Source organism: Populus nigra, chromosome 10, assembly GCF_951802175.1.
Source record: "Populus nigra chromosome 10, ddPopNigr1.1, whole genome shotgun sequence".
Lineage (NCBI taxonomy): Eukaryota > Viridiplantae > Streptophyta > Magnoliopsida > Malpighiales > Salicaceae > Populus > Populus nigra.
Window position 1 is genome coordinate 3,882,904 of NC_084861.1, and position 19,154 is coordinate 3,902,057.

At 32.1% G+C, this 19,154-nt stretch overlaps 1 protein-coding gene and 1 non-coding gene across 2 annotated transcripts; both read right to left on the reverse strand.

Annotated features, from left to right (window-relative positions):
• Positions 1-6,178: 6,178 nt before the first annotated feature.
• On the reverse strand, positions 6,179-6,317 carry LOC133706104 (small nucleolar RNA Z247). The gene has a single exon (XR_009844448.1). It is a non-coding gene; the product is annotated as a small nucleolar RNA Z247 (small nucleolar RNA).
• Positions 6,318-13,415: 7,098 nt separating this feature from the next.
• Positions 13,416-16,689, reverse strand: LOC133705027 (protein terminal ear1-like). The gene is made up of 5 exons (XM_062130121.1): positions 15,788-16,689; positions 14,937-15,624; positions 14,653-14,772; positions 14,340-14,481; positions 13,416-14,217 (listed from the first exon to the last, which is right to left on the reverse strand). Exons 1-5 carry the CDS (start codon positions 16,515-16,517, stop codon positions 13,867-13,869), a joined length of 2,031 nt encoding a protein of 676 aa, XP_061986105.1. The 5' UTR covers positions 16,518-16,689; the 3' UTR covers positions 13,416-13,866.
• Positions 16,690-19,154: the final 2,465 nt, after the last annotated feature.

The window sequence follows — 19,154 nt, forward strand, 5'->3', positions numbered from 1 at the left end:
CATTAAAAATAAGGTAAGAAAGGGTATGTAAAAATCCGAAGAAAAAAATCTCAACTCTTCTTTCACCCCACCCCCACCCCTACCCTCATTTTATAGTGAATTTTAAAAGTTATTTAATTTAAAAATATTTTTCACCATTCAATTTTTGATTAGCCATCGTAAAAAAAAAAGATTGAATCTGAATATAGTAGTTATAAATCTGATTTTTTGCTGAAAAAACTATTTAAATTTGCTGGAAATACTTTTGGAAGAGATTGAAAATTTATAGGATGAATTGGATAAACCATGAGATAAAATAAATAATTTTTTATGGACAAGATTCAAGTTCAATTTTTAATTAGTAAAAAGTAATTTTTTACAACTTAAAATATTATTTTATAATAAACTCAAGCCTAAACATGAACTCGGCCAAGCACGAGTCAAGTTAAATTGAGCCCTACATGCACTTGAGTTTAAGTTTAAAACACACTTCGCCTACAACCTATATAATCTAAAAGCTTTTGAAGTTAATTTTAATATTTTAATTACCCGCTTTTGAAGCACTAAAAAAGTTTTAGGTTTCGCTAAAACATAACAACCAATAATTCTTTAAAATCAATTTTTTATTTACTTGTAATTTATTTAAATTATATTAATATTTTATTTTAAAATTTTTATATTAAATATTAAATTCCAACAAATTTTTAACTCTAAAACTAAATAAACATCATTTTTAATTTGATATAGGTATACCAATTAACCATATTATTTAAACAAATTTCCAATAACGGCTACCATTACCCATGATAGATCCTAGTTACTGCAACAGCCCTATGTTGTAAGCAATAATCTAAATTAATTTTTAACATAAAAGGTATAGAATTTTATTAAAAAAATTTATTTAAATAATGAAAAGATGATGAATACACTTAAAATAATAAATTTTAAAATATATAAACTCATTATTATTATTATTATAAATCAAGTTATTAAATATTTCAAAGAAATTTAAAACTGCTTGTTATAAATAAAAATCAAACATTGCTAATAATGAACCAAAATCACGTACACGATTAATTACGACTGTTTTTTGACAAACGTTGTGCATAATAGATCGTGTGAACTAAAAGGCTATTAACATGTAAGGGTACTTTTCAACCCATTCTCAAAATATATAAATTTGTATTAAATTAAAACCGGTAACTAATCCCATCACTGAAATATGAAAAAACTCTTATAAACAAAAAAAATCTAAAATAATATTGATTATGAGATATATAACTATCATTATAAATTTATAAACAAAAATTAAAATTTCAAATGTAGTAATTAATATTAACAAAATATAAGTAAATGGGTCAAAAATTTGTGAAAGATAATATCTAAAAAAATATTTAAATATTAGGTAACTAAAACCAAATGTTGATGCAATTCTTTCTAAACAAGAAAATCACAATTTTATCACAGCTTTTTATTAGTTCTTCGCTGCTCGTCAAGATTAACGACAATTAGGTTGAAAAAAGACAAGACGAGACTAGAGATGACAATTTTAATTTGAATTTGATGATACTAATTGACCTAAAACATGAACATAGTATGAAATATATATTTATGTTATATTGATATATTTGTAAAATATTTAGATTTCTTTAATATAATATGATATATTTTAATTTTAATTTTGGCATTCAATGCATAATATGCATTATTTAACATACATATATTTCCTTCAAATATATATTAACTATTTTATTTTTATTGGATAATAAATAATAGCATGTAATAGATATTTATATAAACACTCGAAACTTGATATATAATTTATAAATATTTTAAAAAAATTCAATAAATAATAAATAAAATATTAATATTAAAAAATTGGACGCACAAGTGTCCATTTTCATCTCTAAAAAAGACTTGTCAACTGGTCCGTCTGTTTGTCTGAAGGTTCATGGCTCTGGTCTTGGAACAAGCTTCATGGAAAGAAAAAAGAACATCTCTATAGTTTTGAGTCCTTGTCAACATTATCTTCTTTATCTACTTGACGTGGTTCTTGTTGAATCCTTGACGGATCTTTCTTGAAATGCACTCATTATAGAAGACAACTTTGCATTCCATTGTACACCGGCCACGGATGATATTTTTTAAAATATTTTTTATTTAAAAAAATATTAAAGTAATATATTTTTTATTTAAAAAAATAATTTTAATATATTATATCAAAATAATTTAAGAATATAAAAAAATTAAATAATTTTTTTTAATTTTATAAAACATAATTTACATCGCATTTTCAAACAATACTTAAACATATTTCTTCTTGATAAGCGCACCACAAGCCTCTTAACTTGCTTTCAGATTTGTTAATGGCTGTTGTGATCCTTCCAAGTTTTAAATTAATTTTATGAACTACTCGGGGAATCACAAATTAATTTGTTTACAGTGTAAAATATGAAGCTCTGTTGTTTTGAATAATACTTTTACTTGATTCATTTGTGAATTACAGAGTGTTTAAATAGATTACATAATAACAAACTTATCCTATACATCATCTGATTTGAATTCAAAAATAGATTACACGCCTAACTAACAGATTTTGCAGATAAGAGATTTGTTGCAGATGTTTTAAACTTTGAATCTTCATCTTCATTTGAACTGGTCATGTTGACGTGTTCTTCCACATGCCCCCACAATCGTAGGGGTAAAGAGTGGACCCTGAGATTGTCACGTAGAAGTTTAAAACGCTGAGAAGACAAGGGCTTTGTAAGAGCATCTGCATATTGATCTTTGGTAGAGATAAGCCGAACATTTAATTGACCATTGAGAACCTGATCACGGACATAATGAAAGTCTATTTCAATATGTTTTATACGTGCATGGAAGAGAGGATTACTTGTGAGATAAGTGGCTCCAATGTTGTCACACCAAAGAATAGGAGGATGTACAGTCGAGATATAAAGATCTGAAAGCAGAGTTTTAAGCCATTGAATTTCCGCAGCTGCATTTGCTAAAGCCTTGTACTCTGCTTCGGTGCTGCTACGGGCAACAGTTGGTTGCTGCTTACAACTCCATGAAATTAAGTTTTTGCCAAGATAGACACAGTAAGCACCAATTGATCTTTTATCATCCTGATCGGATGCCCAATCTGCATCACTAAAAGTCTGAAGTTGAAGAAGATGATCAGGTTGAATTAAAAGAGCATGGGAGATAGTTTCTTTCAAGTATTGCAAGATTCGTTTAACTGCCACCCAATGAGGTTCTTTTGGGTCATGCATATATTTGCTAACTTTATGAATAGCAAAAGCAAGCTCTGTCCTGGTGAAAGAAAGATACTAAAGTCCTCCCACAATACTTCTATACAAATGTGGATCATGAAAGGAGGCACCATCTGATTTGTTTAAGATTTGGGACGTGGACATAGGTGTAACAGAAGGTCTGGACTTGTCCATCTTGCTGCGAAGAAGAAGATCAAGTATGTAGCGGCATTGAGACAAATAAAGACCTTCATCACTCCGAATAGCTTCTACGCCAAGAAAGAAACTGAGTTCACCCAAATTTTTGACTGGAAAGTCAGACTGCAATAGGCTTATCACATGATTAATGAAATTGAGATCAGCACCTGTTAAGATAATGTCATCGACATATATGAGAAAATAAAGAAGAATGGAACCATGTTGATAAACATAAAGGGAGGGATCAGCTTGACTGCCTTTGAAACCAATAGCCTGCAACTTGTCAGTTAAGTGAGAGAACCATGCCCGTGGTGCTTGACGAAGACCATATATAGATTTATGAAGTTTACACACATATTGTGGGTACTGAGGATGAAGAAAACCAGGAGGTTGAGCCATATAAACATCTTCATTTAAAAGGCCATGTAAAAAGGCATTGTGGACATCGATTTGACGAAGATGCCAACCACGGGATATAGCAACTGATAAAACCATCCGGACTGTTGTAGGTTTGACAACAGGACTAAAAGTTTCCAAAAAATCAACACCCTCCTGTTGATGAAAACCTTTAGCGATGAGGCGAGCCTTGAAACGTTCAATACTTCCATCAGCCTTCCTTTTAATGCGATACACCTACTTGGAACCGATAATATTAGCAGTAGGGGGAGAAGGAATCAAGGTCCAAGTACCATTTCGCAGTAAAGCATCAAACTCTTTGTTCATAGCATCTCTCCAATTGGGATGTTTAATAGCCTCAGAATAACATGTTGGTTCAGGGTCAGTGTTAGTGACAGTGGCCATAAGAGCTTTGGGAAGAGGGTACTGGATATGGGAGTCTGAAGGTAGTTTGGGTTTGTGGATATTATTTTTGCTGCGGGTAGTCATATGGTGGGTATTTTGAGGTTGAGATAGAGGAACAGAAACTAAAGAGGGAAGAGGTATGTCATCAGCAATTTGATTTGGAGAGGGATTGTGACCAAAAGTCTCTGTAGCAACATCAGGATCAAACGTAGGCTCTAATGGGGTTGTCATATTCTGTGGAAGTGGTGCTGCAGGTTGAAAATTTAAACCTGTAGAAAAACTGGAGCGAGCATATGATAATTGGAGATTAGAAGGAAGAATAATAGGAGGTTCATGAATGGAAGGAACAACAGTAGGTGGGGGATCATAAGGAAAGAGTGACTCATCAAAAACAACATGACGGGAAACATATATTTTTCCAGTGGAGACATCTAAACATTTATACCCCCGATGACCAATGCTATAGCCGATGAAGACACACATTTTGGATCGAAAATCCATTTTATATTTATTATATGGACGTAAGTAGGGCCAGCAGGCACAACCAAACACTCGTAAAAAATTGAAATCAGGTTTAGAGTTATTGACCATTTCATAAGGTGATTTCTGCTGTAAAATCAGAGTGGGTAAACGATTAATGATATAAACAGCAGTTAAGAAAGCATCTTCCCAAAAAATATTTGGTAAATGGGAGTGAGCAAGTAAGGCAAGGCCAACCTCAATAATTTGACGATGACGGCGTTCAATAGCACCAGTTTGTTGATGCGTATAAGGGCATGTTATTCGATGAGTAATTCCTTGAGTTTGTAAAAAAGTGTGTAAACTGCGGTATTCTCCACCCCAGTCAGTTTGGATGGCTTTAATTTTAGTATTAAATTGGCATTCAACCGCAACTTGATATTTTTGAAAAATTTGTAATGCTTCAGATTTGAATTTTAAGGGGAAGAGCCATAAAAATTTGGTTGAATCATCTAAAAAACTTATGTAATAACGTGCACCTGAAGTTGAGGAGATGGGTGCTGGCCCCCAAACATCCGAATATAATAATTCTAATGGATTTGAAACAGAGATATGTGAATTAGAAAAAGGCAAAGCATGGCTTTTGGCCATTTGACAATGAGAGCAAATAGAATTGATATTACTGGTAATGGGAAATGAAACAGCTTTATTAATAACTGGGAAAGAAGCATGGCCAAGGTGCCGATGCCACAAAGTGGCAGATATTTTAATACTAGAAAGAGCTTACAGCTGAAGACGAGCAAGCAACACTGAAAAATTGTAAAGGCCATTACGAAGTGGACCCCGATGCAGGACGTTCCCCAAGTAGTCCTTCACAAGAAAAAAAGAGGCATGAAACTCAAAGAAAACATTATTATCTTGACAGAAACGGTGGACTGAAAGAAGATTTTTTTGAATATCGGGAACTAGTAGTATTTGGTTTAGAACAAAAGATTTGGATGGGGAAGATAAAGTGGAAGTACCACTGTGAGTAATTTTCAAACCTGCACCATTTGCCACTTGAATATGATCGTGACCATTATAGTCCTCAGTTTGAAGGTGAATGTTGTTCAGATCATTGGTGAGATGATGTGTAGCCCCTGTATCGGGATGCCACTCGTGAGCAGCATGATGATGTCGGGCAGCAAGAAAAGCATAAGGTGGATGTTGGTGGGATTGATCCTGGTAAGAGAGATCAAAACGATGATAGCATTTAAGTGCATGATGACCCGGTTTGAGGCATACCTGACAAATAAGAGAAGTATATGCTCCTGGATCACGGGTTGTTGAACGACCACCTCGACCTTTGCCACGATAGTAACTACCACGACCTCGGTTAGAGGATGGATAGATGTTACCAGGGCGAGATTGGAAATGAGGAGGTTGTCTGGTGGCCATATTCACAGATGCAGCAACATGAATGGTGTCATGATGCTAATTGATCCTTGACTCAGTAATAAGAAGCAGAGAATAAAGCTCCTCCAAGGTGACAACATCAGAACGAGAGGTAATTGTAGAGACTAATGAGTCATACTCCTGACCAAGGCCAGCAAGTATATAAGCAAGAATTTCATCAGTTTTGAGAGGTTGACCAGCAAGTGCAAGTTCATCTGTCATTCGTTTGATGGAAAAAAAATAATCCTTAGCAGTCATGGCTCCTTTTCGTGCAGTGGCAAGCTGAGTACGAAGTTGAACAGCTTTAGCACGTGAAATGGACGAGAAATTTTGTTGAAGAGCAAGCCATACATCTCTGGATGTGGTATATGACATGACCTGAGAGAGAACATCCTCAGTAAGAGAAGTATTGATGATGGCAAGGATTAAAGAACCCTGACGAAGCCAATGATCATACTCTGGATTTGGTATCTTAGTAATAGCGCCTGTAGTGGGATGAGGGGCATCTAGCTTCTTTGGAGGCATCAAAATTGTGCCATCAAGATACCTAAAGACACCTTGACCACAGAAATATAGGAGGGCCTGAGCTTTCCAAACAGGATAATTGGAATGATTGAGTTTGACATTGAGGGAAAGAGATAAATGGGAAAGAGAGGGAACAAAGATCGGGGAAGCAATGTTGGGAAGAGTAGTTGAAGAAGAAGAAGCCATGGGATGCGAAAAGGAAAGGAAAAAGAATAGGATCAGATGTTGGTCTTTTACGGGCTAACTGATACCATGTAAAATATGAAGCTCTGTTGTTTTGAATAATACTTTCACTTGATTCATTTGTGAATTACAGAGTGTTTAAATAAATTACATAATAACAAACTTATCCTATACATCATCTAATTTGAATTCAAAAATAGATTACACGCCTAACTAACAGATTTTACAGATAAGAGATTTGTTGAAGATGTTTTAAACTTTGATTCTTCATCTTCATTTGAACTGGTCATGTTGACGTGTTCTTCCACATACAGATTATAGTTTGGACAGAACAAGTTTGAAATCATGAAAATGGGTTTGTGATGCGATGGAGATGGATGATGAGAATCTTGAAATTTAACATGCTCTCTCATTTTCATTGCTTATGTTGAAATTTCAAACATTATTTATTTAAATATTTTAATTTATTTATTTTGATCATACATTTTATTTCATCCAAAGTAATTAAACTTGTACGGGACATAATCTATTTTAGAGTCAATTCAAAATGATTAATTTGGATTAATTAAAACAATATTATTTTTATTTTAAAAAAATAAAACTAAAATTTAACTAGCTAGATAAACAAAATCAAAACAAATCAACACCATAAAATTAGCATGTACAGCCTGTAAAAGAGGTGTGCCTTTTCTAGACTTGATAGTGGAGCAAGAGGTACCGGTTCACATTTCCATCAGCGATATGAATTATCCACCCGTTTGAAAGTGAGTTATAATTTATTTTTTTTAATTTGAATTTTTTTAATTAAATTTTTTTAATTTTTTAAAATCATTTTGATATATTAATGTTAAAAAATAATATTATTATTTTAAAAAAAATTAAATAAAAAAAACAAGATCTCCTCCTCCTTTCTTTTTTTTCTTCCTCGAAATTAACAAGGCAGGGGGACAGGAATAAAAGCTTTCTTTTTGCTGCATGGACATCCTTCCTTCAACTTCAAGAGGTAAGACGCTGGGTTTTTCTTGTTTGAAAAGTGGAGGAACCAGTCAACGTTAAATCTCTGCAATAATCACACTTTTCGTTTCTCTCTCAAAACTAGATCTTAGCCAAGCGACAAATGAATAAGGTTCTTCAGATGACATTATTCACATGAACTAGCCAGATCATGTGATTGCACCGTTCATTTTCCTTACCGCAAATTAAATTTTTTTTATATTCCTTTCATATCATTTTAGGTTAATATTAAAAATTATTTTTTAAAAATAAAAAATATTATTTTAATATATTTTCAAGTAAAAAATATTTTAAAAAACAACTATTACCACAGTTTTCAACCTCTCCTAAATAAAATAACTTAAGAGTTAAATATTAGATAATACTTTTACAATCCAGCATGGTGAAGGAGTATTTATTATAAAAAAAGATTTGAATTTGAATTGGAATTGCAATTAATCATTATCTTTTAATTTAATATCAAACTTCTATGAATAATTACCATTTTTTATATCATTAAAATTTTAATTTTTTATATCATTAAAATTTTAATTATAAAGTTTATGAGATTAATCGATATACATACAAGTTAACTTGAATATCCACGTTAATAAAAAAAAACTTCAATTAACTCTTCACCTCAAATATTTATTTTTTTTAATCTCCCGTAGAAGTTAATCTTAACATGTAAACAAAGAAGAAAATGGCCTTTTCATTTCATGTAATTCAAAACAAAATTGTTGAATAACAGCATAAAATAAGACTTGTGGTATTTGATTTAAAACAAGACTTTGGATAGATGATCTTTCTTTTCTAAAACAACTCGTTTACGAACGAATATATTAAACATTCATAGAAGACAATCCTCCTTCCTAGTCATTTCCACCCCCAAACGTATTTAATTTCCCATTCACTAAAATTATAATCATTTTATTTTATTTTATTTTAGATCATCATCGAACAAGGTTACAACCTTGAAAGAACAAACTTCATTAATAACAAGTTAAAATAAGTTTAACAATAAAATAATCCAAACCATGAATAGATAGATTTCAAACAAAATTATTAAATTCAGTATAGCTTGTAACTCTAGTCTTGCTCATGACCCAATTAAAGACTTGGATTACATGTTTAATAGGTTGATTCATATTGATTAGAATTGTAAAAATTTGAAATAAAAGAGAAAGTTATAATTTGATAATTTTATTATATATTTCACATTTAACTCATGTAAAGTTTATATAACCATACAATAAGACATATAAAGAGATATAATAAAACAAATTATAGAAAATGCTTGATGATCTCCTATAATTAGATCTTAAGAATAATTTTCTAATTGCCTTGACTTGTTCAATTTTTTAATTTAATTATTTCCTTAACAGGCCTCCTCAAATCCATGATAATTTTAGTTTTTATGTGTTTGGCATACATTAATACATGGCTACTCATAACTATTTTTCTTCTGCAGTGATTGTTGTTACATTTCTTTAACCAATTTTTTTTTTCAAGATTTAACATTTTCAAGCAGGTTCAGTTTTGGCTCGATAATCCTTTGTTATTTTTCATCTCGTTAAGGAAGAGCTTTTTTTTTTTTTTTTTCATCGGTAGTCTCTCTTGTATCATATTATCTCTTATACAATAATTTATCAACTTGCAATAAAGTTTTTTTTAGTTTTTTTCTATCTTTTTTTAATAGAAGATCTCAATTCTTTTATTGAGTTCTATCATATTGCATCTCTTTTTTTCTTTCATGTCCTTCCTCGTCCACTTTATTTTGGATTTTTTTTCTTTTACACACTTATTTTAATCTCTCTAAACACCTCTTAGATCAAACTAACTTTGATATTATGTAGAAATTTAAAATAGAAAAGAATGATATTATTTTATAGTTTTACTATATGTTTTACATTAGTTAGAGTTTATATAACCATGCAACAAGAGGCAAATAAAAATGTAGAATAGAGTAAATTGTACAAAATGCTTGTTCATTTTTTTTAATTAGAAGATAGAAATAATTTCTTTATTACCTTGATTTGTTCCATTCTTATTCTTTAATCTTGATTATTTTCTTAAGAGAGATGATGGTTTAATTTTTTTAAAAAAAATCAAAACATTCTTTTAAAAAAATCAAATTATATTTTAATCAAGTTATAAATTAATTCATTAAGTCTACTAGGTAAATTGGAAGTTGATTTTTTTAGAACTCAACCGAACGAGAGACCGGGTCCAATCAGTTACAGGTCCACCCGAGTTTGATGACCATGCTTTCTACTGCATGAGACGATGCTAAAGTGCGCCAGGGAAGCAAAGAAGACAGACCTTTGGAGTGAAAATGACAGCAGAAGCATTGATAATAGTAGAGGAGAATGACGTGCACTTACAAGTGATTGGTAGCCCATCTGCAACAGCTGAAGAATGAAGGCTTCCTTTTATCCATTGGTTTTTCCCTCTCTTTCCTTTGAACGTTCAACGTAAACCCTAAAATATTTTTATTTTATTCCCTCCCTCCAATCGAAGAAAATGAAATATAAAACTGCTTTTTCCAATGTGTTTATTTCCTTAATAATAATAATAATAATAATCTATTCTTAATTTTAAATAAAAAAATAAAATCATAACCATGAAAAACTTTCAAGTAAATCTAAGGAAGAACAGAATACATATGCTACAACAATACAATTTACATGGAATATTTTTTTTAAGTTGGCACAATATACTTAAAGTTTTGGCAAAATAGAATATTTTGATCTTTTTGTGCTTAAAAAATACGACATCAGTTAAAATTTAAACTCTTCTATATCGAAGAGCACAGAGACCAGACGCGCTTTCTATTTCCAATCCAACCAACACCATCACTCTCTCTCTAAAAAAACCCAGTAAATGCTTTTATTTTGCCCTTAAAACAATAAAAAATAAAACTCATTATAGTCTCTAGGCATCCTTGGACATTTTTGTGTTCAAAATCCACCGGTGCTACTGCACAAGCTCTTTTTCTAGTTCTAGAAGCAAGGTAAACATTCTACATTGCTATGAATTTATGTTTTTTTTGGTTTATGATGAATTTAGGGTTTGTTAATTAATGATAAATTAGTTAAGAATATCATCAATTAGAGTTGATTTGATATAGTTGAATATGAAAATAAGTTGAATTAATTATTTTAATTAATTATGTGTTGCGTTTAATTTTGTTTAAATTTATGAATTAGGGATTTTGTGTGTATTGCTGGAATCAACTAATAATATAATTAACTACGCTTGATGATTTCATGCAAGAAAGCATGAATGCGGTAGAATTATGATGAATTACATGTTTCATTGATAAGTTGATGAATTTGGTATTTTCTTAGAATTATATTAATTTACTATGAATTTGAGTTTGATTTAATGCAATTGAGTATGAAAATATCAATTAAATTTCATATAATGAATTATGTTTGATTTTTGGTGAAGTTTGCTTTAACATTCAGTTTTGAGATTTCTATTGAATTTGCTATAAATTTTTTCAATTAGTGTTGGAGTAACGCAATTTAGTTAAAATTATATCCATTTAACTAGAATTTGATTTTTTATATATATAGAATGTCTTATAACATATTTATGTTATGTTATTATGGAGACATTATTGTTCATGATGTAAACAGTGGTATCACATACAATAGTTTATTTTTAAATAGTAATTTATGCATGTCATATGTAGAAATAAAAGAAACCATTTGTTGTGGGCTTGAGTGAAATTATAATGATATTGATGTTGAAATAACTAGAAAATATTAGATTGATGAACATTAGTTTTATCCTTTATTGATTGTGTGTGATGATAGTTTTAAAACAATAGTTATATATTTCATCCAAAGTAGTTTGAACATGATGGTATAGTATATGAATAGCTGACCAAAACATGTGTGTATCCCAACTTCTGTTGGTCCTTCAAATTCAGTTAATGGAGGTAAAAATAGTTTATTATCAGATGATTTGCTACAAAGGATATATGATACTATGTTCGATAATTTATTTGCTGATTAATATATATTTTACTATTATGAGCTTAGTGACAATGAATATGATGATACATTATAACCGAATGTGATAGTAAATGTTGATGGTGATGTTAATGATGAAATCATACCTCCTGTTCTTGAATTTGGAAATGCTTAATTTTATTGTTTATAATGACCAGGCATTTAGTCATAGACATATGTCAGAAGGGTTTGATTTAGAGGTTGGACAAACATTCAATAATAAAAATGAATTGATTAATACAATTAAACGGTGTCATATTACACATTCGCTTGAATACCAAGTCCAACAATCAAACTCTACATTTGCTCAATTTCAATGAGTGCAAATATCTGAATATAAGTGGCATTGGCATGAGGGATATCATAAAAGGTCGGATTTATTTAAGATAACAAAGTTAAAAAGACCATACACATGTGTTTCGACCATTGTCAAAAAAGATCACCATCAACTTCATGCAAATTTTATTGTTAATGCTATATCAACCCTCATTATGAATCAGCTTTCAATGACGATTGCAATCATTCAAGATTAAATGAAATTGCATTACAAGTATGAAATGTTTAATTTAACATTAATTTTAGGTTGGTTTCATGCTATAAGAGAGTCACAAGGGCACATCAGTGCTTCGTAATTTGATATATAAAAAAAAAAGAGTTACACTTGGTGGTTCAATGCTTGCCATACTGGATTTGAAATATTTGGAGAAAGGTTAACTCTTGATAATACCATGGTAGAGGATGATGCCACTTTAACAGGTGTTGGATCATAATCCAGTCGTGCTATTGATGTGTCCGGATCATCTAGTAAACAACGTAGATGCGGATAGATTAGTTATATGTTCATATATTTTGAGATTTTAATTACTTGAATGTTGTATTTTTAAAGTATTTTAGATTCATTTTGCCTGTATTTATGATTTTTTATTTTTGTATTTGGAAGGCTACTTGTAATTATGAAATGTAAGAATTTATTGAGTTTGGTTATTGTGATTTTTTGTAGGTTTTTTTAAATGAGATAAAATTTTAGATATAATTCCTATATAAGAAAAATTGTGTCCAAATTTTGTTAAAGTTATAAAATTTTTAACTATATTAAAATTTATATTAACAAAACAAATAATAAATCTTATAAAACAATATTTTTTTTGTTTGATCTAGATGTTGAGAAAATTTTGTAGTTGCTAGTAGTCTCATTACCAATCTTTTAATACAGTGTTCGCACAAAAACTCTAATTTTTTAAGAATTTTTTTTAAAATATATTTTATACATAAAAATATATATTTTTATCCAACCTATAAACTAAAATTTGCTTAATTTGCTTTATCTTTGTTTTTCAATGTTAACTAGCTGACGGTCTAACTAACTTTGTGAAACAATCAACCAGTTTGCAGGGGAATTTGATTAAATGCTACAATTCTAAAGTTTTAAACCGTGACAAAAGTTAACATCCACAATGTTTAATAAATATCGCAATTTTCAACCACAATTTTCTTTAAATGTCACAGTTTTAAACCACGACATAACATCATTAAAATATATTATTTCACAAAAAAACAATTGACGAGGTGTTAATTCACAATTTATTTGCATTTTATATACTAATTGCCCGATTTGTCCAATTTTCATTCCCAGAAAAGAGATAGCGCTTCTACATTACAATCTCTTTTAAAAAAAAAAATTGCTAAAATACGATAGAGGGAGAGAGTAAACGGAGGTGATGGTGGTGTGGTCAGGTCAGATCATACAGGTAGCTAGCCTGAGTGAGTGAGGACAGATAAAAGCTAAGCCTTAGGCTTGTTAAGTGACCATGGACTTCTATATGTAAAGAGAGTGAAGGGCCCGGAGCTCAACAAGCATTTCATTGGGTGGTGCAGCTTAAGCTGTTTTTAGCAGCAGGCATGTAATGGAAACAGCGTCGTTGGTTTCGCGGGTGGAAGTATGATACTCAAATCTTCTCAGTTATCCAAGAGAATCAATCGCGGAGCTCCCTCTCAACTTTAATTAGTAAGCCACCATGCTAGCTGCTGCCACTACTACTGTCTTTATCATCACCACCAATATCGCCGCCATTTTGGCTGCTGCTGCTGCTGCATTTGAGCTGGTTTTCTCCTTCTTGGTCAGTGTCACCAAATAATCTGTTGCAGGTCTTGAGGTTATCATTCACACCGTCTATCTCATGGTGGGTGCACGCGATGGAGTCACCAAGAATAATATTGATGGGCTGTTGATCGTGCTTGTGGCCAATAATGGGAAGAGGCTCCGTCCGTTGCCTCCCGTCTCGAGGAGGAGAGAAAACAACTGGCAGATGGTGGTCCATCTCGCATGGGAACTTTGAGTTCTTAAAGTGCTCCTTCAACGCTTCCAATCCCTTTCATCATTTGTACGAATTTTATTTTTTTTGGAACCATAATATAATACAATTAGGACAAAGCAATACATACTCCAATATTGCTCAAGCTTAGAGATTTTGAAAGAGAAAATAGGAAATACCTGAACTCTAGCATAAGTGACCGCACAGATTTTCCTAGAGCTGAAGACCTCCCAATGTTGATTATGAAAGGCCTTGTAGAGCCTCCATGCTGCCTGCGGGGACGTCATGTTCACGAACCCATATCCCACATTGCATTTGTTACTGTTTTCACAAACAAAAATATTCAGCAAAGGTACAACACCAGTACCTGAGTATATGAAACTCAATTGTCTTGAGCATTTGCTTTTACTTGAATGCCAAAGAACCCTAACCTCGCAAAATTGAAGAATGAAAGAAAGGAAATAAATGAAGGTTAACGTAAAAGGGAATCACTTGAAGTCAATTGGAAGATATAAAAAATCATAAGAAGACAAGGGCTGGTCATCCCCGTTGGCAATCTGCTCGTTGCAGTGAATGCAGTGATTGTCCAGCATATTCAACAACAGCTTCTGACTGCAATAATTCATTAATAAAAAATTCATGAATCACTTGTCTATATATAAATACTCCTAATTAAAAGATCTTAGTAAAAAAATCTCTCAAAGTCTCAAATAAATAGTAACAAAAAAGCGCTGCAACATTATTAGTTGTATAGTGTAGTAGAAAAGAAAGCCAACCTGTACTTATTGGGTATGTTCTTGATCATGACAGTGGTCCTGGAATCACTACCGCTGGTTTCCACCATGGATTCATCACTTATAAGAAAACGACTATCAAGCTTCTTCGCTTGCCTTGATCCCTTCCAAGACTTAGCACTCTTCTGTTGCTGCTTTGTTGATGTAAAAGACTGGCTCTTTTTCAAACTTCTCTTTGGAGGACCACGATAAGCAACCTTCCCAACAATTACGTCTCCACCCAATGACAAACACCCCAAAGAAGCTTCAATTGAAGCCTCAATAGGGTTTCCTTCGCTAGGATCACCAGACGGTTTCTTTCCAGCTGAGGATTGAGTTTCCGACAGAAATGAGCGAGGGGAAACATTTGGAGGCGAGCAGCCGGAGGAGAATCTATGAAGCAATGGTGGAGGTTGCGGGGACACAAAGGTTGCAACTTTGGAATGGCGAAGGTTTGTTGTGGAGTCAACGACAGGAGTAGTAAAGGAGTTTTTGGAAGTGGCCCTGGGCCTGGCATTAAAAAACTTCTTCCCATGCCCACCAGGGCGACTAAATTCAATATCAACTTGCTTTCCATAAATTTCCTTTCCATTCATCTCTCGAAGGGCCTTGGCTGCATCTCTAACATCGTAAAACTCTATAAACCTTTGATGCCTCTTCAAAGGTGTCTCTCTCACCTCCTTGACAGCACCTGCCAAATGGGAAATTAACCAAAAAATAATCAGCTTGCTAGCTAAAAAAAAAAATATTCCAGGAAAGTGACCCATCACATTTAACAAACTGACTTGAAACATGACCAGAAGAGAGGGAAAATCTCTGTTTTATTTTGGAAAACAGAAGAAGACATAATTTACCAAAAGCTTGGAAAATTTCTTTAAGGCTTCTAGTAGAAACATTGGGATCCAAATTGAAGACCACTAGGGTCCCTTGATTCTGTCCATCAGGCACCTCGTTACACGACGGAATAATAAACTGAGCCCAAACCACACAACCAGCAATTACACCACGCGCCGGCGGTGGTGGTGTTGGTGCAATATTGAAACTAATGCTCTCAGAATTTTGAATAAAGAAGTTCCTTAGCCTGGCTTGATGCAGCATGTGCTGCTCTCGTATCTCCCTCAAGGCTCTCTCTGCATGTCTTAGATCGTAGAAATGAACGGTCACAGTCCCATAACCAACTCTTTCCATCTGGACCCCTCTAACATCTCCAAAAACCTCCAATTCTCTCCTAATCAATGACTCGTTCACTTCGCTCGGCACCGAACTCAATACCAGAGTCCGAGTTGGCGCCCCGGTAGGTGGAAGAGGGGGAAGAGGTTCCACGCTAACGTACGCCGGAGGTATATGATGATCATACTGAACGAAACCTACAAAGTCGCTAAACGGCAACGCTTGGGGGGTGTAGGGGTAGTAGACTTGGTGCGGAAGCTGAGGTGGTGGTGGCGGCGGCAGAGGCGGCAGAGGCGGCGGTCCGAAAGGAAGAAACTTTGGGGAGAAATTGTTAAGGTTATCACGTCTAGGCCTGAACTCTTGTGCTCTTGGGTCTAGGTTTCCCGGAAACTGAACAGAGCCGTTTTCTTCCATGGTGATTTTCCGATGATTTAAGAGCGGTTAGCTTAAGGAAAACAACGGGAAAGACTGGTTTCCCGGCGATGCAACTGCTAGAAAAACACAGGGTAGTACACTAGTAGCAATGCATTTGCTGCCTCTCTCTCTGGTCTGTTTTGCCTCTCAGACTCTTTCTTTCTTGGTTGAAATAAAAAGACCAAGTAAATGACACTTTCCTTTATCTCTCTCCTTTCTAAAGTTGCAAAGAATGTCCTTTGCCTGCGTTTTTCTGCGTAATGACGACAATACCCTTGCAGGCTTACGGTGGTAATGGGATGAGTTTATTGATGATTTGGGTCAGTGTGCTTGGGAAAGTGCTAGAAGTTAAGGTTCAGTTTAGCTATAAGTATTTTTTTTTTTTTTTGGGTAATGTGATTAATTATATTTTTAAAAATTTTAATTCTTTTTCGATTTTAAATTATTATTTTTTATTTTTATATATTGATGTCAAAATAAAATTAAAAAAATATATATTTTTTAATATATTTTTAAATAAAAAAATACTTAAAAAAATAATTTTTAATACACTTCCAAATAGACCAAAAGTTTCCTAAATAAACTATTTATGAACATAACCATAAAAGAGTTATTTCTAGTTTTTAGCACTTAAAAAAAATAAAATTGTCAAGACAATATAATTGAAAAAAATTAGTGAAATATTATATTTTATATATATCACAATTAAAAAATGTGATTTCTATAACTTTATACTGTTAAAAATATTAATATCCTTTAAAAATATTAAAGGGCACAAGAAAGGAAAAATGATAGAAAGGAAAAGAAAGAATTTAGAAACATATTAAAATTTTGATGACAACATCACTAATATCATCTACAAGATCTCAATAAAACGAATTTAACAACATAAATTCACACTTGTCTACTAAATGTGGAGGGTGGCTCGTTTATCTTTGTCTATCTTTATCGGCAAGTATGACCTACTAAAATCGCTAATGGTGACTTTTCTTAATGTCTTTAGATTTATACCATCAAGAATTTTTTTATGATGATAATGATATTGTAATTGAAGTTTCGATATATCTCTAAGGTCTTTTTTTTTTCTCTTTTTTCTCTCGTGACTATAAAAAATGTTGCTATTTTTTAAATTATGACATATACAAATTGTGTTATTTTACTAATTATTTTTTTAATTATGCTATTCTTTTAAGGAAAAAACCCATAAAATCTAGTTTTTCTCATAATTTTTTCGGTTCCATGCACAAACTCAAACCTTTACAACAATTCAAAGCACACTTTGTTGGAACTTACTAAATTAATGGGAATGATTTATATGTTTTTATTTTTTTTAGTTTAACGTGAGTGTCTAGACCAACTTGCGTGCACCTCGACTAATCTCATAGGCCCTGAAGTTAACGACCATGTAAACCTCTAGTGGTCATCATATGAGCAACCATAAGGCTCGAACCTGAGACCACAGAAGGAGCAAACCTCTTGCTCCCAAGCTTTTATCACTAGGCCACCACTTAGATGGACTAATATGTTTTTTTATTTACATGGGAAGGAGAGTGGGTCGTACACGTGGCGAAGGAGCGAATGTGTGTGATCATGGAGAGACGATCAATGGATGAGGATGACATGTTGCTTGGAAAAGTTATTAAACTTAGCAAGTTTGTCTAGTTGTGTACTGGGTTAATAGTAGAAGTGATCATTTTTGGTTTGGTTTGTTTTTTATAAAAAAATTAATTAAATTTTAATTTTTTTTAAAAAAAACTGAAACCTCAAACCGACCGGTTTTGATTCGGTTTGGTTTGGTTTTTTAGGACAAAAACCGGTTCAAAACGGTTTGGCTCGGTTTTTTTATTCAGCTTGGTTTTTCCGGTTTGGCTTGGTTTTGACTCGGTTTTTTTCTGGTTTGGCTCGGTTTTTTTCTGATTTTTTTCAGTTTGGGTTTTTTCCGGTTCGGTTCAGTTTTGACCGTTTTTTGTTTATAAAACCGAACCAGACCGGCCGGTTTTTTCAAAATTTTAATCGATTTTTTTTTTCGGTTCGGTTTTTTCAAGTTTTTTTTCGGTTTAATTGGTTTTTAAATTTTTTTACTCACCTCTAGTTACTGGCTAGCGCTAGTTTTTTTTATTATTAAAAATCTTAGATAACCAAAAAAATAATCAAAGGACATGGATTTTAAAAAATATAACATGGTAATGTATTATATTTATTAGAGTTAATTTTCATTAATCTTTAACTTCATGATTTCTTGAAATTATGTTAATATTTTAAAAGTAAATTGAAACTAATTAATCATACAAACACCAAAATAAAATCTATAATGAATGCTAATTCAAAATGTTTTTTAAAAAAATATATTAAAAAGACAATATATTGAATTAAATTTTATTTTTTTCTTAAGCCTCCAAACTCATGGCTCGAGTCATTAATTTCATTGGGTTAAATAGTTTTGTTTTTTTTTACACTTATTTTTTTACCAAAATATATGATTGCAAAAATAGAAAAAAATAAAATATGGAATTTGAACAAAAAAAAAATAAAAAAAATAAAGATAACAATATATTGGATCGACCCGGGTGTTGTAGCTTAATATATTTAATCCATGATCCGAGTTATAAACTTCTTTGAGTTTAATAAAAAAAACAT